The following is a 21439-nucleotide window of genomic DNA, read 5'->3' on the forward strand; positions in this document are numbered from 1 at the left end:
GAGTCTAGCTGCCCGTTTTGGGTGCAGTGTAATTTCTTCAGGAGGTGTTCCGGCATACCGAGGGAGAGACTGTTTGTGTAGTCGATTCTTGACATCATGAGGGCGACTTTTGTCAGTGTTTTGTGGGTGAAGGTGTCATGTCTGCGCCATGGGCGCACACATTGGCAATCATCATGGACTATTTGTTATTCATTTATATTCAGAATACTCTTGGAACAACCCCAATTCACACTTTGGTACTTAATTCCCATTTGCGTGACTTTGGTGCCTTCTTATATAACTCAACTAACTACATGTACCACAATGCACCTTGCTACAGCTATCAATTCCTGGCCATTCCCATTCGTCAGCATTGGAACCACAATCCCCAGAAGCCCTAGGGATCAGTGCTGCTTCCACCATCTCAGGACCAGAGAGGGAGGAGGCAGATTGTATTCAGGTGTGCTACTCCAGGTGCTGCCAATTAGCCTGCCTCAGTACAGGGCAGGGTGGTATTTAAGCAGCTGCCTGCAGTCTCTTGCATCAAGAGTCCTCCCAGCCCCTTTTTGCCCTTTGTCTCGAATTTGTATGCTGTTCCTGCTGCTGCATTTTCCTGCTTTCGTTCCAGTGCTTTTTCTGGGCTTCCTGCCTTGCAGCCTGCTACACCCTGCTGCCTACAGCCCTAGCCTTTTGGGCTCCCTGCCTCACAGCCCTGCTCCACTGGGCTTCCTGCCTTGCAGCCTGCTACACCCTGCTGCCTACAGCCCTAGCCTTTTGGGCTCCCTGCCTCACAGCCCTGCTCCGCTGGGCTTCCTGCCTTGCAGCCTGCTACACCCTGCTGCCTACAGCCCTAGCCTTTTGGGCTCCCTGCCTCACAACCCTGCTCCTCTGGGCTTCCTGCCTTGCAGCCTGCTGCACCCTGCTGCCTACAGACCTAGCCTTTTGGGCTCCCTGCCTCACAGCCCTGCTCCTCTGGGCTTCCTGCCTTGCAGCCACTCCGCTGCCTACAGCCATAGCCTTCCGGCTCCCTGCCTTGCTGCTCTGCTCCTCTGAGCTCGCTCCTTGCTGCTCTGCTCCGCTGGGCTCCCTGCCTTGCAGCCTGCTACACTCTTCTGCTTTCAGCCCTGACCCTCGGGTCTCTCTGCCTCTACGCCCTGTTCCTTTGGGTTCGCTCCTTGCTGCCCTACTCCTCTGGGCTCTGTCTGCCGCCTCCTACAGCTCTCAGTCCTGCTCCTCTGGACTCTCTGCCTAGCAGCCTACTACAGTCCTCTGCAATCCACTACAGTTTTTCTGTACCTTGTACCATTTGGTACTGCAGCCCTGCTTCCTTGCATGCAGCCCCCCTCTTTCCTGGCTACTGCTCCCTTGCTCTCTTCCTTGTTTGCAACCCCTTGTTCTTGATCCCTGTCCTTCTCTTCCTTGACTCCTCTGTCCTCCCCTTTTGTTTACCCATTTCTATTGTACTGTTTCTTCCTTCATTCCCTTCTCCTAGATTTCTCTTAGACTTCCTCATCCCTGGTTATTTCTGTTCTTGTCTCTCTTGTGTCTTATGTTGATCCTTTGTACAGAGCTTGACTGTTGGTTTCCGGCTGGCAACCTCTGCCCCTTCCCTTGTCGCGTTTTCTGTTTAACAGACACCCACAGCTGTTGTTCCCAGCCATGAGCAGACAGAGTGGGCCTCTGTAAAAGTAATCCGTGCAGAAGGCTGGAGTTCCCAAAGGTCCGTGGAACACTCTTTTTCCATATCTGCATACACCCCAAGAGGGAATCCAGTTTGTTTGTATCTTTGTATTTCCTGCCCCTTTCTGTTCACAACTACAGTTGCCTACTTTTCTTTCCCTGTGCCACTCTTGACAGAGTGCCATCCTTGACAGAAGGACAGGAATGGTAGGATTCTTTTTGTTGAGTGAAGGAGGAAGAAGCATTTCTTAATTATCGCGTTTACTTGTGGTTCTAAGGTTAGTGCGTCGTCCATTAGGACTCCAAGGTTTTTGACTAACTTTGATGGTGTGGGCGCCGTTCCCAGTTCTATTGACCATGGTATGTAGGTGTTGTTCTCTTGGTTTTTGGATATAATCATGATTTCTGTTTTTCCTGGGTTGATTTTTCAGTTGTTGGCGTTCATCTAGTCATAGATTTCATTTAGACATTCTCCTAGAGTGGAATGTTCTGCTTGTGCATCTTTGATTTTGTAGATCATTTCAGTGTCTGTATAGTTGTAGCATGTAAGATTGTATTTTTTGAAGATCTTGATTAGCGGAGTCTGGTAGATGTTGAAGTACAGTGGTGATAGTGAGGATCTTTGTGGTACTCCACACTCGTTAACTCGTGGAGTAGATTTGAAGGGCTTTATCCATACAGTTTCTGTTCTGTTCGCTAGGAACAATTTAATCCAGAGTAGTGCTAAATCCGTTATACCTATATCTTCTAATCTCTTGATGAGGGTGACATGGCTTACTGTGTCGAGTGCTACCGAGAGGTTGGGCAGAATCAGGGCTGAGGTTGTGTGGGAGTCTGCGTTTGTTTTTAGATCGTCCCAGATGGATAGATGAGCCAATTCTGTTCCTCATGTGGGTCTGAATCCGACTTGTTCTTGGTCCAGCAACTGGTGTTTTTCTACATGTTCTTGGTTTAGTTTGTATATGTAGGTTTCTAGGAGTTTTGCCGGGTAGCGGATGTTTGAAATCGGTCTGTAGTTGGAGAGGTCTTCCACTTCGCCACTTGTTTTCTTCAGAAGAGGTTTAATATATGCTAATTTGAAGGATTGTGGTACGGTCCCTGTCGCAAGCGACAGATTCAAGAGATTTCTGTAATATTCAGATGGTGTTCCTTGTGTGAGGATTAATTTGTAGATATCTGGGGGGCAGAGATCCATGGGTGAGCCTGCTTTCTTGCTATGTTTCCCCAGCTTGACCAATGTCTCCACTGATATTGGCGGGAAGTTTGGGAGTTTGTGCTCTGGCTCCTCACCGGATCCGGTTGGTTGTGTTGGGATTGGTCGGTCTGTTTTGTATGATTTGTCGGATATTGTTGATTTTGTTTTTGAAATGGTCTGTGGTCTGCTAGGTTGTTGCATAGTTTCTGTGAAGGTATTGGAGTGTTGTCGCAACCTTGTGGGTTTCTCATTTCGCCTGATGTTGAACATTTCTTTTTGTGTGTTGGTAGCTTTGGTGATTCTGTCATAATGCCTTTTCTTTGCCTTTTGAATTTCCTTCTTGTATGGTCGGATTTGTTTCTGGAACTGAGTTTTCTTATCTTGGTCATATTATTTCCTCCATTCTAGTTCCAGCTTCTTGTTCCTTTTCATGGTGTTTAGTAGTTGGGCGAACCATTTTGCCATTGCTCTTTTTCTTGAGGGGGTAAACAGCTTTTCCGGAGAGATATTTTTGATTGTAACAGCAATCCATTTATCTAGTAGGTCTGTTTTTCCGTCTAGGTCTGCCTTCTCCAGTTCGGTCGAAGATGGTTTTGTCAGCTCCAGTTGTTCTGTTAGGTTGCTTGCTTTGGCGGTTTTCCAGTTTCTTTTTTTGGTGTTTGAGAGTTTGAGGGGCTGGTTGGTAGCTTTAGTTGGTAGTGTGATCACAAATGGAATGATGAGATGGTCACTCCAAAGTATCTGCATCGGCGGTGCAGTGGTGATAAGTCTTTTTCTTGGCGAAGATTTCGTCAAGTGTGTGCCCTGCCGAGTGTATTGCTCCTTTGACCAGTTGTTGTAGTTTCATGGTTGTTAGTTGCCTGATTAGTGAGCTTTGTGAGTTGGCGTGTTTTTATTTGAACCATATGTTGAAGTCCCCCAGGATTATCAGATGGTCATGTTGGATGGCTATGTTGGGGATGGCTTCTATGAAGTTTTCGACAAAGGATGCATCGTATGTCGGTGGTCTGTAAACCAGTATGAATTTAATGTTTGTTTTTGGATTCGCTGATGGGTGTATGACCATGGATTCGCAGTTCATTATGTTTAGCGTTTCGCCTGTTATTATTTGCAGGTGTTGTTTGAATGCCATTGTGAGGCCTCCTCCTTTTTTTCCTTTGCTGTTTAACTGTAGGCATTTGAAGTTGGTGGGGAGGCAGCTTTGGAGTGTGATTTTGTAGTTGTCGTTGAGCCATGTTTCTGTGATGTGTTGTGGCACAGCAAGTCAAAGATCTGAGTGTTTTGACATTGATCTTGTGTTGATTAGGTTGCAGTGGATTTTCATGGTATAATTTGGTTTGTGCTCTATTATCGGTGTTGTCTTCTGACTGGTGTTTTGGTTTTCTTCCATGTAGATCTCTGGGTGGGGTGGTGGTACAGTTGTGTTTGTGTCGTTGTCAAATAGCTCTTCTAGGTTAAGTGTTAGGTTTTTGTTTTCATCAGGTTCCTCTTCTAAATTTTGTGGCTGTTGAAAGGTGGGTCCTCGTGTTTTGGTGATGTATGGGGTTAGGGCGTCTATTGTGTTCTTGTTCCATATAGCTTTGTCCATTCTTCTTCTGCGTGGTTGTGTTTTGTTGTCTGTCTTTCTTGATTTGTTTGTTGGGTTGGTTTGTTCCGGTGAGTGGTTGTTTGCGATATATGGTGTTAGGTATAGAGACTTTTCTCTTATGTCAGCGCTAGTTCTCTTTTCGTTCTTGTTGATGGGGATGTGTTCTGTAGGTGTGGATCTGTGGTGGCGTTCAGTTGGGTTTGTTATCTCTGCCCTTTGTCTTTCTTGTGGTCCTATTCATTTTCGTGGCATTTTGTGTTATTTGGCGGTAGGTAGTGGGTTTGAGCTCCTTGTAATTTGGTAGGTTTATATTTCCTTTTGAGTTTCCTTCGGGATTGAGGTTGCGGTTGCAGGTGTGGCAGCCCACGTGCAGTGCTTTGTTGGTTGGATCGGTTTGTTATGATTGTACGATTTTCTGGTTGGTTTCGTTCGGTTCTTTGCTTCCTTGCATGTATGATTGTGGACGTGGTGCTGTTATCGCACAGTCAGTCTTTCATGCTTAGTCTGGCTGTCTCGCGGGGTTAGTCTAGATGAGGTGGGTTTGTCTGATACAAGCTTGAGGGCTGTCTGGTGGAGTGATTTGCTAGTCAACGTGTGTCTGGTTATATATGTGGCTAAGGTGAGACAAACTATGAGTAGTTGGTGGCTGTGGGGATGGTCTAGTCGGGGCTATATAGCTAGGGCAACGCTAGCACTATCCCAATGTGGCACTTTCTAGATGTGACTCAAGGCAATATTAACAATTCTCCAAAGGTGCAACACAGGCTAATATTCACAGTACTGTCCCAATGTGACACAGGCTAATATTCACGTCCTATCCCAATGTGACACTCTCTAGATGTGACTCAAGGCAATATTAACAATTCTCTAAGGGTGCAAATCTATATGAAAAGTCTGTTTGATTTGGAATGGGCCACTGTTCCACCGCAGGGACGTAGATTCATGCTGGAAATAATGGCATAGACTGTAGTGACCTTCTAATGTAGTAGTTCTGTAATGACTAGATTAACCTGCTTTACCCGTTAGCAGGGAGGTCCACCATGAAAGTAGGTTGGAAAAATAAGGTTTCTGAGATGCATACATCATAAAACAATCTATAGTGGCAGATAAGCAGCTTGCAAGTGGTTCTATTTACACATCTACCCCAGGTATCCTGATCTGTCGTTCCTTTAGCATCTAATATAATACTTATTAGCCTAATATAATAATTATTGGTGACCTATATTGTGATTCTAACTAATTTGTACAAGTTAAGTTGTTGCTTGTGTGAATTCTTTGATTTTTTTGCAGTTATCAAACATTTCCATATGCACAAAACTCCCCCCGTCTCTAGTAAGTCATACACTCTCAAGGTGTCTATGATGAAATACACTGGTCACAGTTATGCAGGAGTCTCCCTCCGATTTATGGCACCCATTCTTTGCTGGGCTCAGGGAAGCTTGGTAGAACTAGGTGGTTTTGCTATGACTGTCTCACACACAGGATATTTAGTTTACAGTCAAGACCATATAAACAGCGGAACAACAGGGTAGCAGTACAAGCTTGTGCTATGTGATTGACGCAAACTCTAACCACCACATTCCATCGCTTGTCTCGTCATGATGTGCATTGGTCACTCAGATGTGTGCTCTAGGTATTGTTTGATCTAAGTGTTCTAGCGCATGAATAAAAAAATAGAAAGAAGACACTGTGCATGCTTTAAGAAGAAGCTGTGAAGTTCATATGGTTTCATGCTGCATTACCTTGGCATATTTATTTCTCATTCTTACCCCTTGCCTGGTTTACATCTCAAAAAAGATGCTTAGATATTCGCAAAGGTTGTGTGTGACATTAACAGTGGGTTAATTTGCTTTTGGAGTAACATCTGGGAAGGAGAGGGGTATTAAAGCTTTAATTTTAAAATGTCTGTTCTCAATCGGTGTGAGAGTTGGCAATAAATTCACTTCTGTTTTTCAGTCCTTCAGTTTGTGCCGCTGAACATGGAAATTGGTTTTTGTAACTTCACACAGAGACTTGAAAGAGGTCTGGCTCTAGCATTTGCTGAAGTAAGAAGGCTGCGCCAGGAGACTGATGACTTTACAATACAGGTTAGATTGGGAGTGAAGTCCAAGTAGGTGAAGACACAACATATCCCTTCAAATAACTCCTCTCCTTCTGAAACCTTTTTCTTTTTTTGCATTATTTTTCTACTTCCCGGTTACCATTTTCAGTATGCCTTTGCTATTCTCGTTGTTACCCTTTTTATTATCTAGTTCTTCCATTCTTTGGTCACTCAATCCATTCATCTTTCCTGTGCATCTTAGTTCCTTGTCCTTGCATAAATTACATCTTTGATTTGTTACTCATCTTGCTCCTTTCTTCTCATGTTTATACCTTGATTTACACTGGGATTTCCTCTTACTCCAGTAGCTCCTTCTCCCTTCTACATTTCGGCTCCCTTTTCATCTCTGTCAAACATGTAAGTATTATTTCCCACAAACCAATGTAATTTTTCATATTTTCACTTACTCTACATCCCCATGCTCGCCAGCAAGGTCTAATACCATGCAAATGGTACTTACCCTTTATAAAATCTTGCCAAAGCGAGTGCGCTAGTAGATTTTGCAAGCCCTGACTAGTTCTCTTTTCTCCTCTAGTCGTGCAAATTCCATTTTCCTTGTGCTTGTCCTTTCTATATTTCCTTTTTTTTTTTAAATTTGACTTTTATTGTTTTTAACAAGGAATGTGAACATACAGGTGGTTATACATTGTGCATAGCGAGCTACTTCATTAGAATCTCCAAGTCCACCTTAACAACAGTTATCAACATTAACGCTCCTTATTCCAGGAGGAAGCAGAAAGAAGAAAGAAAAAGAGAGTAAGGAAGGGAAAAGAAAAACCCCCCTCCCCTCCCCCCTCCCCACCCCCCTCCCTACCCCCATTTCTCATGTCCGCTTCCTTCAGGGCATTGGCATTCTGAATCGTAGTGAGCTACGTGACGCGCTTCTTGGATCATCCTACGATCATTGTTCTCCTGTGTGGTCTGTGACACGCAAGGGTTGTCAGCAAGGGGTCTTTCAGTTTTCAGTGATTGGTAGCATGGATCAGGAGCAGTTTCCTTGCTGAGTCGAGCCTTCCATGGTCGAGCGCGAGATGTATTTTGTTGTGAAATCGAACCAGACTTCCTCCTGTCGCGCAGCTTTGTCATGTAATATTGCTGTTACTTTCTCCATAGTGTAAATATTTGTAGCGATCTGTATCCAGTCCCTCTTATTAGGTAGGCGAGGAGCTTTCCATTTTATCACAAGGGCAGCTCTCGCCGCAAGTAAGAGGGGAGATATCAGACCTTTCACTCTTGTCATTTCGTCCTCTTCTTCTTCGAGGCCAAACAGGATCAGGAGGGGTGACAGTTCCCTATTTATGCCTTCCAGCTGTTTGATCCATCCCAGGACCTCCTGCCAGTAGATGCGGACTTTGGGGCAGGCCCACCACATGTTCCAGTAATCGGCGTTCATCCCACAATGTCGCCAACATCTCGGGCTGGAGGTCTGGAACATTTTGGACAATCTTTGTGGGTCGTATTGCCATCTATGTAGTAATTTTATGGCGTGCAATTTATATTGGGCCGCGATTGATATTTTGGATGGTGTTTCACATATTTTATTCCAGGCTTGCTGGTCGAACTCTCTGGCAAAGTCTCGTTCCCATCTTGCTTTTAGACGATGGTTAGGTGCGTTGTCTTTGGTGATTAGGGCTCTGTACATTCTCGCTATGAGGCATTTGGAGGTAGTAGTTGTGTCTAGGATCGTCTCAAAGGGCGTTAGTTCTCTCTGCGTGGTATCCTTCCATTCCTTTCTGGATATGACGCCTTTCAGACGTAGGTACAGGAAAACTGCTATCGGGCGGATTTGGAGGGCCTCCTCGAGTTCCGTTATCGAAATGAATTTCCCCTTTCTCCATAGCTGGCCGACCCTCTCAAGGCCGGCATCAAACCAGGATTGGTATCTGGCATGTTCCGGGATTTCCTCTCTGATTCCAGGGGACCAAAGATGGCTCAGTGGCGATGGCCACGTGGTGACTCCTGACATTGCTCTTCCCTTTCTCCATATGTTCCACAACGTGCCTAGTATCGGGTGGTTGCGCAGCTTCTTCGATAGCTTCGATCTGGGGACCCATAACCACTCTGCCAGAGTCACGTTGTATAGAACGTTGTTGTCTAGGTGGACCCATTGGAGGTCTTTCTTTTCTCGCAGATGTGGGATTAAGATCCTGAGCTGTGTGGCCTGATAATAGCGTTCTATGTCCGGTAGGCCAACCCCTCCTAACTCTTTTGGTAGTATTAAGACATCGTAGGGGATTCTGGGTTTCTTTCCGTTCCACAAAAAGTGTAAGATGGCCTTTCTGACTTGCTTGAAGAATTGATCCGGAATTGTGATAGGCAGGACCTGAAAGGGGTAGAGAAACCGTGGGAGGGACACCATTTTGATCGCATTCAAGCGTCCCATCCAGGATATCATTAGCGGTTTCCATTTCTTGAGATCGGTCTTGAGAGCCTCGAGGAGGTGGGGAAAGTTGGCTTCGTAGAGGCCGTCGAGGTGTCGCGTTAAGTTAATTCCCAAATATCTCAATGTCGGGCCTCCGACGATCAGCCCGAGATGCGCAAGGGCGCTCTGGTGTTCCGACGATGGTTCATGGAGTGGAAAAAGAGTAGATTTGGATTTGTTGATTTTAAATCCCGACAGCGCGCCGTACTCCTCTATTAGCTGGATCGCTCTCGGAACGGAAGACGTTGGGTTTGACAGGTGGAGCAGAATGTCGTCCGCATACAATGCTAGTTTATATTCTTTACCATTCACCTGGATTCCCTCCACTGCAGGATCAGCTCGTAGCATCACGGCGAGAGGTTCTAAGGACAGTGCGAACAGTATCGCCGACAGGGGGCAACCTTGTCTTGTACCCCTGTTGAAGGGGGAACCATCGGGAGAATTGAGCGTTCGCCGAGACCGATGCTCTTGGAGACTTATAGATTGCTTTGATTCCTCGTCGGAGTGTGGGGCCTAGGCCTATCTTTTGCAATGTGGCCTCGAGGAAGTGCCAGTCGACTTTATCGAATGCCTTCTCGGCATCAATTGAGAGTAGCGCTGGGTTGTTCTGTGAAGTTTGGGCCTCATGGATTAAGTGGAGGGTTTTCCGGGTGGAGTCTGCTCCTTGTCTGCCTAAAATGAAGCCTACTTGGTCATTGTGGATTATTGCCGGCATATGTGACTCCAGTCTTGCAGCCAGGATTCTCGTGTAGATTTTGGCGTCAATGTTTAATAGAGATATTGGGCGGTAGGAGGCGCACAACTTTGGGTCCCTACCCTCCTTGGGGATGACTGTTATCAGCGCCTCGGAGAAGGAGTCGGGTGCCACGCCGGAGTATAGGATGTTGTTGAATAGGGGAACCATGAATGGGAGAAGGGCATCTTTAAAAGTTTTATAGAACCCTGCCGTGTATCCATCGTTTCCGGGGGCTTTCCCTGTTGGGAGTCTTTTGATAGCTTCTTCGATTTCCTCTCCTGTTATGGGGGCTTCTAATGTGAGTGCAATATCCGTTGGGAGGGTGGGCAAGGGTGCTCGCTCTAGGTATTCATTTATAGCTTCCGTGTGCAAGGGGGCGCGTGCTGAGTATAATTTTTCGTAAAAGTCGGCAAAAGCTTCAGGGACACTGGGAGAAATTGGTTCCTCAGAGTTCTCTTCTGTTTGAATCGTGGGCACCCACCTCTCTTGGCATTGGCCTCGTAGTCTTGCGGCAAGCAGGGCGCCCGCTTTGTCCCCATGTTCATAGTGCTTCTGCTTCAGATGCTGTAGCTTACGCGCTATGCTTCCCGCCTCTAGTTGTCTTAATTCCTCTCTCTTGTCGTTGGCCTCTTTAATCTTTCGTGGTCTATCCTGATCAGCCGTTTGTGCCATGTGGTCCAGTTGCGTGATTTCATTCCGGATCCTGTTCTCTATTAGTTGTCTTTCTCTTTTTTTGGCTGCTCCTTCTCGGATAAGTAGTCCTCTCCAGGTCGCCTTGCCTGCCTCCCAAACTGTGTTCATAGAGGTTTCCCCTGTGTTGTTGATCTCAAAGTATCGGGTAATGTCCTGTTCTAGTTCTTCTCGAAAGGTGGGGTCCTTAAAGAGGGTTTCATTACAGCGCCATTTGGAGCATCTTCGAGGCAGGGCCATTTGGTCGAGGGTGACCGTGACCATATCATGGTCCGACCAGGAGACAGGGTTTATGACGGCTTCAGTCATCGCCGTGATGAGGTCTGCGGTTAGGTATACATAGTCTATTCTGGAGAAGGTTGCATGTGGCGCCGAGAAAAAGGTAAAGCCAGTTCGGTTGGGGTTGGCATGTCTCCATGCGTCGGTGAGGTTGTAGGCGGTCATCATGTCTGCGGCTAATGGGCGTCTGGCACCAGCGAGTGGGGGCATAGAGAGGCGACCTGATTGTCTATCCTGTTCCGGGTCCATCCACATGTTCAGATCACCTCCGATAATTACTTCGCCTTCTGCTTCGCACATGATTTTAGGTATTATCCTCTGCAGGAATCTGTCTTGGCCTGTATTGGGGGCGTATATTGCCACAAGGGTAACAACCGTGCCTTGTATGCTGCCCACCAGGGCTAGTGCTCTACCACTGACGTCCATCCATGACTTTAAGAGTACAAATTGGATCTTTCTGTTGATTAATACGCCAACTCCGGCCTTCTTCAGCGGGCCAGAGCCCCAGTATTCCGATCCCAGCTTGGCATAGAGAACCTTCCTCTCCTCCCCTCTGCTATATCGAGTTTCTTGTAAGAAAAGAATGTCTAGTTCAGCCCTCCTGAATTCTCTCATCACCAGTGATCTTTTGGTGGGGGAATTAAGGCCCTTAACATTCAGCGTGCCAATTTTAAGCTTACCCTGCGTGTCATTTGATTTATCATGTCTGTATAACATCAGTGCGTCCGTGGAGTTTCTTCGCATCGTCGTGGAGCCCATTGTACGAAATTGCCATATTGGAAGTAGCATTGTATGTGCCTCTATCTAACAGAGGCTTTGTCTGAGGCTGTGTCATTCCCCATTTCCCTCCCTCCCCCCCCCGTCCCCGTAGGGTATTGGACTTCATACCCATCACCCTCTGGACTATCGCGTCGATCTTTAATTCTACGATGAGGGTTTGTGACTGTCCGTGGTGGCGTCCGAGTTGGACTGGATGTGAACAACCGGTCTTCTGTCGGACCACCAGTGAGGGTCGTAACCGTACGACCCCGTTAACTAGTAGTATCAAGGTAACATTTTTTGAGCCCCCACCCCCCTTCTCATGAAATCACGTATCAAACAACAGTGTGTCAAACAACAAGGATTCCCACTTCGAGCTATCATATTCTATGATACATGCGGTTTCGGGAGTCATCCTTCCTCGGCATCTCCTTTTTGCTGGACTGGCAGTTCACTCCTCGTGTGGTGGAACCGCGGGCTAAGGGGTGCCATGATCCGTTATGTAAGTGGGTTCCCTGCCAGGACCTTGGAGGCCTGAGTCGCCAGGATTTAGAGCTTGAAGCGACTATGTCATTGGTTGTGTTCAGGTGTGTCGTTGGGCCGCCTGTACTTTCTGGAGCCTTTCACCCGTTTCCTTCTCGGGCCCTGAAGCTCCCAGCGTGGTCTGTCCTGCGTTAGTGTTCCCTGAGTCCCCTCCTCCGGGGCCTGTCCGAGGAGGTCGGTAATGCATTCTCGAATTTCTTCTTCAGAGCGTAGTAGGAACTTTCTGGTTCCATGTTCAAACGCGAGGGAGAAGGGGTATCCCCACCTGTATCTCGTGCCCTGCTCTTTTAGCCATCTCGTGAGGGGACCGCATAAGCGACGCAATGCCAGCGTCAGTGATGAAAGGTCCTGGAAAATAGTAATCTGGGCTCCCCCGAGGGTAAGAGTGCCTCCAGACCTGGCCTTAGCGAGTATCTTCGTTTTGTCCTGATATCTATGGAATCTGGCAAGGACTGATCTCGGGCCTCCTGGGGGGCCGCCGGCTCTGTGGATTCTCTCGGTCTTGAGTTCATCAATGTCCTCGTCCGCAGTCAGGATTTTGACGATGTCGTGTATAGTCTGCTTGAGGTCTTGTTCTGTCTCCCCTTCTCTCTCCGGGATTCCGAAAAACCGTAGGTTATTTCTTCTCTCTCTATTTTCTAAATCGTCTATCTTCAGGCGAATCTCATCCTCCTTCCTTTCTATGTTTCGTATTCTGAGCTCCATTTGGGCTTCTAGAGTGTCAGTAGAGGCTTGGTTATTCTCGACCCCTTCTAGTCTCTCCTCGATGTTGTCTATCCTTTGGGTCATCTTATCCATTTTGCCGCCGAGGTTGGCGCCCATGTTTCGGATTTCGGCTAAGAGGGCGGCGATATCTCCCTTGGTGGCAGCTGCACCCGTTTCGATGGCTTCTACCGACATTGTTGATCCAGGGTCGGGAGCCTGAGCTGATGGTCTGTAGGCGTATTTGGCAAGCTTGTTCGGTATGTTCATGGAGGAGTATCCAACGAGGAGGCACACGCCCCTGGATCGGGGGCCTTACCCTCGGAACCAGTGTGTTGAAAGGCACATGAGGGGTGTCGGAGAGTACCCGGGTGGTTGTCCTCGTGGCGGGGGTTCCTTTGGCGGGAGTGGGAGGAGGCACACGCCCTGTCTCCAGGGGCTCTACCCTCCGCACTGATCTATGTCCTTCGTCGGATTCAACGTCTTGTCGGGGGGTGTTGGGTGTCGGTGTCGTCCTGTAGCAGGGCCCTGGTGGAGGTGTGTGGGCCCAGGTCTCAGGGCGAGGATTTAAGGTGCAGATGCTTGGAGGGGGGCCGCGCGCCACCGTGTATTGCACTGTCTTCCAATTGTAGGGCCTCTTGTCCTTATTCCGTTCTGCTTGTAACTTGGGGCCTTTTCAGAAGAGGGCACACGCCCCAGGAGTGGGGGCCCAACCTTCCGCCCCCCCTTTCGTGTGCTGGCGAATTCGCTGCGTGGGGGGAGACCCCCAGCAACGGGGTCCTCCGAAGATGTGTGGTTATGGTCCACCAAGAGCACCAGATGTTTCCTTTCTCCCCTGCTGGAGTGCGGGTCCCCTGCAGCTAGGCGGGGAGCGCGGCCTCGTGGGGACCCGCGTTGCGGCCGGTGCGTGAGATGTTGGGGGCCGCGGCACCCTCACCAACCCAGGGCCCCCTCCGGTTGGTCCCCGTGCTCCAATCCGAGGGGGGCGCCACGGGGGGCAGGCTCGTGGCAGGTCTCCCTTGGTTGCGGGAGATTCGGGTCTCCTGCTGGTGCGGGGGGGTCCTGGCCGCGCGGTTATTATAGTCTGGGGGGGCGGAGCGGGCCCCCACCGGGGCGGCGCAGTCCGAAGCCCCCACGCCCGGGCGGGCACTCACCTCCGCGGAGCCGATCCCTTGTGGTGTGGGACCGGCCGCTCGAGGAGTCCGCTCTTCGGAAGCCCGGGGGGGGGGGCGACCCTCCACGCGTTCCGGAGCGGGCGGCGGTCCGCTGCCTCCCCCTCCGGAGCCCCGGTTCCGCGCTGGTGTTCCTCGATGAGGGCCGGGGGCGGAGTCCAGCGCCGCGGGCCGCGGCCTTCTCCCGCGTCTGCGTCTCCACCGGCGGGGGGAGGTCGATTCCTCTGGTGTTTTTCTCGCGGACCAGAGGTCCGATTTCGGCCGGGTTTTCGCTCAAGGGGTGGGGGGGCGTTTCTAGTGGCTCAGGCTGTCGTTGTTGGGCACGGGGGGGGCCAAAGTGGGGGCTCAATTCACTTATGGGGGCCCGTGGGTTAGGAGCTCACACGAAGGCTGGCATCGTCCGTGCGCCCCCTGGTGGCCACATATTTCCTTTTTTTTATGTCCCTGGTAGGGTTGAGAGAATTTATTGTGAACAAATGTTAATTGGGTGCATTTTGAGCACCAAATTCGCAAATCAATTCAAGTGTTCAATCAAGTGCTTCGCTATTACCAATTATGGATTTAATTCCAAACTTAGCATTTAAGTCTGCTTTTTAAAGACTGCGTCAATCTATTTTATGCTAATAGGCTTAATGGAATACTATGCCCTCTGCTAGATGTGTCCAGATCTTAGTGTACTAAAGGATAGAAAATGAGCAAAGGGAAGATAAGAGGTTAGAAATGTGGGAAATGGATGCTAGAAACAAACGGAGGGATGTATGCAGTGAGGGTAGTATGTTTTGTGATAGCATATGTGCCTGTCAATTCTGTTCGGTGGACCATAGTCCTACAAAAGAGAGAAGCCTTACAGTTGATTATATGCACACAGGAACCTGCTAGGCCTTCCAATTTGCATAATATGAACATGACCAATTCTTCCATGCCAGAACCACTTTTCTCCAGGGCAACATAAATACGATACCGAAGAGTGGCCTTAAGATCATGGCTAAGTTCTGTACATGGCTTGCCTGTGCTGGAGTTGATTAGGAAGCAGGGCTGGTACTGAAGGACAACCTTTGGAAGGCCAAGTACCGCTACCTCCATGTTCCTGGCCTTTTGTCACCAGAGTCTCTGACATCCTGCAGAAACCCCTCTAGTGCCACCTGTTAGAGCTTCCTCTTCCTCTCTTCTTGGTCCCCAGGTGACCACCTATTATTATTTACCTAAAAAGCAGGAAGACAAAATATGACTCTAAACATGGAACCAAGTCTGATTCATGGGTCCTACTCCTTGAAAAGGGGCATTGCAAAGACAAGAGAGGGTCCAAGAAGTGTTGCTTAGCTTTGGTTGATCTCCTTCCACCCCGGTACTTGGCTTGGTAGCAGAGGAGGTTTTTTTGACAGAGTAGACTCATGCAGATTTGGAGATAGTTATCCCTGGTCAGGGAGGATTCCTTTGCATAGACTCCTCCCATCCCCTCAGCCTAGAGTATCAAACAGGTTTTTGACCAACGTTCAGTACCCACAGTCTGTTTAATATCCAGCAGCTATAGCAAACCAAAAGGTGTGATGGCTGGAAGGTTTAGAATTAATCTTAACCTCTGACATTGCTCTGGGCAACCCTCCAGGCCATTGTTCTTCACCTGCCAAGCCATTACAAAAGGGGAAAAACCATATGCAAATCAGGGTTTGTCACACCCCAAGAGGGCAGTCCAGTCCAAACTGCTTGGTCACATCCCTTCTGCACGAGACCAACCAGGCCAAAACATGTTTAGGGTTGCTTGTGTTCCCGTGCAGATGGGACCGCTTCCATTGGTGACAGTAATTGATGGATTTGCATATAGCTGGACCCCTTTTGCAATTGTGCAGACGGACTGAAAAACAGTGGTGTGGAAGGTTGCCCAGAGCAGTGCCAGTGGTTCAGATTAATTCAAAATCCTCCACCCATCACCTTTTTGGTTATAGTTTGTCTCCCTATCTGTGAGAGGGTATGCCCACATGTGGGTCCCTTGCTCGCTGCACCACAGAGAACCAAGCTGCACCTCACTGATGAGGCCAGTAAGGAAGGCATGGTATCAAAGTAAGACAGGCACAAGTGATCACTGTTCAAGGGTGTTTATTAAACTGTAAAATGGGTGCGATAAACGCCTAATCTAAACCTTAATCTAAGATGGGAGCAAGCTACGACCAACAAATAATAATACAGTCCTAGTGGAGTCTAGTCAAATAAAAAGAGCCTATACTAAAAAAAACGATTTCCAATCCTTACTGCTATGCTAGAAAAGAGTGTGGGATAATGTTCACAAGAAAAGAAAGAAGTGTTCACAAAATAATCAGTCAGGATGTTTTAGCCGGGGTCTCCCATCCCCATGTTTTTGGCACGGGACAAGGTGGGACTCTCGAGCACAGCACACTCCTGGGCTTCTCTGGCACGAGCTTACAGTTCCTTTTCTCCGTATCGGGGCCTTCTGTGCTCAAGTCTCTTCCCATAAAAAGTCTCTTGCTTCAGAGGGCCTGATACGCCAAAACAACAAAATCAAAGTTCCTTCTGTTAACCTTCACGTTGGGTGATTACCCTTCACCCTTGGATCCCCCTCAGCCGGGCTCCGATCCTTCTATGTCGTCAGCCTCCCTCAGTCGTGGTTAGACCAACCAGAGCGTTTGCCACTTAAACAGAGACTTCCGAAAGGCGATCCCGTCTCGCTGGGTCACTCTGTTATCTTATGGCAAGCGTAGGCTTTACACCATCACAGTTCACACAACATTGCCTTCAGCCGAGGTGCAAACGCCAGTTCCACTATAACAAAACTTCTGCAAAGTGTCAAGGACTTTCGAGTGTACAAGGGATTTGGTCAACCCCTGTATGACCACCTTAACACTTTATACTGGCCTTCCCTACAGCCTCCTGATACTTGTAGTCTCTTTTACTCTCAATGTTCAACACAGTCTCTTTGTTCAGGAAAAGGGTACCATCCAGAGACCTTCGACTGAGCGCCTGTGTGGCGCCGGACCACTCTATCTCTGATACTAAGTTTGCTCACAAAAGACCTTCTGTCTGTTTATCTTCTTACTGTTGTCACTGCAACCTTCAGTTTAACACAGTCCGGTCGACTGTCAGGCTCTACCGACTCACCAGCTGTGCTGAGCTCGTTGGTGGTTCCTTTGCTGCTGAAGTCGAGGATGGTATCGCAATGGCAACCACGTCTCTCTGCCCTGGCTATCAGTGCGGGAGGGTGCCATGTACCGCTGACATCCGTCGCACCATCTGCCAGCTTCAATTCCCGGTCTTATGTTGCTTTCATCGGATGCTTTGCTGGTCTGGGTTGAAAAGCACAAGGGCAACTCCCTCCTTGATGTCCTTTCAGGTCTTGCCGCCTTTCATCTCCGTTTGAACTGCTGTCCTGGAATAGCTGCGTCCTTGTGCGTTTGGCCTTGCTCGGAGTGTGCTCTTGTGCTCTGCCTTTTATCCCTATGGGGAAGGGAAAAGGTAGTCAGGTGTATAGTTGTCGGTAATTGCCTGACCCTTGTGTTGGGACATGTCGGGTAAACGGCTCGGGTATTAGTCTGTGGTCGTTCACGCCGTGAGAACGTGTTTGTGTTGGAAAAAGGGGGGAGGGGTAGAGTTTCTATGTATACCACTAGGCAGGATGGGGAAAAGGTGTCACAAGGAAGGGTACACTGCGTCTCAACCTTCGGTGTCCCACTTCCACTCCTCGAGGACCCCCCATCCAGGTGGTCCTCCCGCACTGGTCCACCCCCAGGAGCTGGATTCCATAGTGATGGCCGTGTCCTGGCTACCTGGATGACTGATCCCCGGGGACTAGTGGGTGAGACATCTTCAGGTTTCTCACAGGCCCAGCAAGGCTGAAATATGTCTGGGGTTACTTGTGTTTCCGTGCAGCGGGGACCAGGCCTAGCAGTTCGGGCTGGGCTGCTCCCATTAGTGGCAGTACATGACTGATTTGCGTATGGCTGGACCCCTTTTGCAATGGCGCAGACAGACTTCAAAACGGTGTTGTGGAAGTTTGCCCAGAGCAGTGGTTAAGATTAATTCAAAACCTTTCACTGTGAGGCTGGAAATGCATCGGAGGGACAGGGCCTCCGTATCTTTGTCCTTTGCTGCTTTTTATCATGTGTTCTGTCGTGTTTTCCACGCAGGAGTTCATGTGGGACTCCTGGCTGTGCAGCTCTCTTTTGGTTTGGTGAACAGACCCATGGGATACCCTTACGGCACCCATTGGTAGGGGTACAACCCTGTGCCCCTAGTGTATGTTTTTGGGCACCTGTGTGTGACCCACAGAGCAGGGTACGGGCTGGTGGCAGCTCTGTGTTGAAATGACTGGTGCCCTGAGCATCCTCCATTTTGGGATGCCCAGGCCCTGTCATTGGAATCGGTAGATTCCTGATGGAGACAAAATGGCCCCCATGGCCTCTTGCCTTCCATCACCTGTTACCCTGATCTTCCCGAAGTCCTGGGAAGCCCTGCCTCTGTCCCTTCCCCCTGACTGGCTGTTGGGTGGAAGTTCCGTATATGATAGTGTGGGGAAGTGCCGACCAGACTGGCTGGAGCCTTCTCAACGACCGTATGTTGTGGGTACGCCTGTGGGTGGGACCTGGGTGAATGGAGTGTGTGACGAATATACATTCTATGTTGTGACTGTCTAGTATCTGGTGTTTGACACAATGGTTGAGACCGCCCTGCCCAAAACAGGTATGAATGCAGCTCGGAGTGTTGAATGGCTCGGTACTCCTCCCCATACACATAACTTGTTGTGAATGTCTGGAGAGAAGTGAATGGCCTGAATACCTCGTGTACCTGATTGGTTGCCTGCCTGCATGAATGCCCGTAGTCATGATTGGATGCTTGAGTGCGACCCAGCAGAATGAATGGGAGATCAACGGTATATCTGGGGACCTCTCACTGCTAGGAATCGTGTTCAGAAGCTGAAGTTCACTACGACGAGTAATTGGAGTGAAGCTTAACCTTGAGCCCTGCTGGATGAAAAGAATTGCTGTTGCTCTCCTTCGCAATCTGAAAGCTGCTGTGCTTCAAGAACTGACCCAGAGAGGACCTGGTAAGGCGCCCTCTTCCCGAGCCACGAGGGACCATCGTGCACAGCTGATCTTTGCCTAAGCTCCCTGGTAGACAGACCTTCGACAGGCTGCCGACCCGAGACAGGGATTGCTGCGGAACTCCAAGGAGAAGCGCCCGGACTGTTGTCCACCACTGTCGTCGACCGCCGTCGCCGACTGGGGCCGCCGTGCTCCCGTTGCCTAAGAAACTTCCGTGATCCAAGGACGCTCTTGTCCGCATCGTCGCCGCTGTATCCTGCTGGAGAAGGCCTGACCGTTGACGCGCCGAGGAGCCTCCACCGGTGGGTTTCCTGCCACTCAAAGACCACAGAGACGCCGAGGACTCGACGCCCTTGCTGGGCCACAGTTCTTCAACTCTTTGCGGTCCAGAACTATCGACACCGATTTCCTCCGAACACCTCTTCCTTGCAGGACGTTTACGCTTCCCCGTCAACGAGCACCGCTAGGAACGACGCGGCCACTTCACCGTCGTAGCTCGACCTGTTCTCCGTCGGACATTCGACAACCCGTGACTCTTGCCTGAAAGGGAGGACACTCCAGAAGGGTTGTCGATTTCCCCGACGCGGAACGCTACAACGCCAAGGTACTTTGGGGTTGCAGGACTATTGGGAAGTTTAAGGGTGAACAAAATATGGACTGGGCTTGTATCTTTCTTCTACAGGTTGCCCAGGTGGGGGGGAGATCTCCACACAGAGCTGTGTTTAACGGTAGTTACCAGTATTCTGCCTATTGCTCAACCATCCTGCTTTCCTTCCTCTCTCTACTGCTGGTTTCCTCTTTATTTTGATCTGTGTGTCATTCTGACCGTATGCACTTTAATAAGATCGAGTAACGTTAGTGGTACCACTTTAGAACTGTACCTATTTACCATTGTTGATTTTCGGAGCACAAAGTGAGTTATCGTGATCGTGTATATGACTTTGAATATTAATTATATAAAGACTGTGTTTTAACCGATACAGTGTGTGGACATTCCTTCGTGGGTGCTTGGGGACTACACTGTACTTAAGAACCAGCTTGCATCACGTCCCGAGAAGCTAGGCCTTGATTGCTCGACTTTGTTACCATAATAGAGAATCTTGGCAGGGGTCTCTGTGCCTCCCCTCTACCATATAGAGAGCGGAAGTGCAGACCCCCATCCTCCCCCTCCGGTCTTTACATTCACCCATCACTTCTTTGGTTACAATATCCAGCAGCTGCCTGGAACTTTGCCGCCAGCTCTACCATCTGTGATTTTTAACAGTCCTCAGCTTGTTTTTGTGGACTCAATTTGTTTTCCAATGTGCTTTCTTTGTTCACCCTGTGAAGGAGGAGTTTGTAGGTCTGACCATCTCTTGGTTCGATTTCAACCAGCTGTGTGATAGTCTGACCTCTAATTTCTTCAACCTACCGGCTATCAAACTCTAGTTCAGAGTCACTCCGACCCCCATTTTGACTTCAGGAACCAGTCCCAATGGATATTTGGCATGCTTTTCTTTCAGCAGCTCTGGCACCAAATAAATGTTCCTGAGGCTACTCCTAATGGAGTTGATGTAATGAACACTTGCGGTTCTGAGAGGGAGAAGCTATCTGTTACACTGAATCAGCAGTCACAGGTGTGATGCTAATGGCCTTTGAAGTGATAGGTTCTGCCCTTCCTGAGAAACCCACAGACAGGTGCTTATTTTTAAAAATTAAACCATGGTATCCACTTTGTTTGTTCTATTAGAGCTCTCTCTAGTGGCGTTTGTGCTTCCGCCATGGATCCCATGGAAAAGCCCCCTATTGAGCCTGCTTTTTATGGCAATCCTACCACTGTCCAGGTTAATATCTCTGCCAAATCCGCTGTTGTCACTGTAGCTTTGGGCAAATGCAGGGTTCCTACCTCTCAGATTTTTCACCCCTTAGATAAGACTCCTTAGACAAGGCCTGAAGATTGGGCAGGAAAGGTTTTCCAAAGGTCCTGACTGGCTTTGGGAGGCTTAGCAGCACCTTCATTTTATGTAGTTGGTCATCGAAGACGATGAGCAGCTGACCAGAGATGCGGCAGAGGAATTTTCTTTTCTGCCTAATCTTGCTAAGGAAACCTCCTTTCAACAACCCTCGGTAAATGGGGACATGACTGACCGTGTTGAACGCAATAAGCCTTAAGGCTTAGTAGCGAGAAGCCATGCATATTTGAAATCCTGGATCCTCAAATATGATGTGCTTGAGAAGATTTTGGATCTGCCCTTTGATGACAAGACCCATTTTGCCCCAAAATAGTGTTCCAGCAAGCTGATCTCCTGATGATCAGACCTTTCTTCAATCTTGGCTCTTGCCATTTGTTTTAGGCAGCATACCAGAGCAAAGCTAAGTATGTCAAACCAAAAATCTGTTTCCCTGTTCTAAGATGAAACCTGCATCTTCTCAGGATGCGTGAGTCACCTGCATTTCATGTTTCATGTTATGATGCACAAGCCACCTGTCACTTTGAAAACATTTTCCTTTGAAAGGAAGCAGGGTAAGACAGTCAGTAATGACAAGATGTGACACAAGACAG

General features: G+C 48.8%; 1 protein-coding gene across 2 annotated transcripts in view; it reads left to right on the forward strand.

Moving 5' to 3' along the window:
- The window catches only part of KIAA1549 (KIAA1549 ortholog), a 644398-nt gene that overhangs the window by 245344 nt on the left and 377615 nt on the right, over positions 1-21439 (forward strand). For both annotated transcript variants that reach the window (XM_069628735.1, XM_069628736.1), the window contains one exon: positions 6399-6529. In XM_069628735.1, coding sequence (XP_069484836.1) covers positions 6399-6529 — 131 coding nt within the window. The remainder of the gene's footprint in view (positions 1-6398; positions 6530-21439) is intronic.

The sequence above is a fragment of the Ambystoma mexicanum genome, chromosome 12 (assembly GCF_040938575.1).
Source record: "Ambystoma mexicanum isolate Mex_15411 chromosome 12, UKY_AmexF1_1, whole genome shotgun sequence".
In the NCBI taxonomy this organism is placed as follows: domain Eukaryota; kingdom Metazoa; phylum Chordata; class Amphibia; order Caudata; family Ambystomatidae; genus Ambystoma; species Ambystoma mexicanum.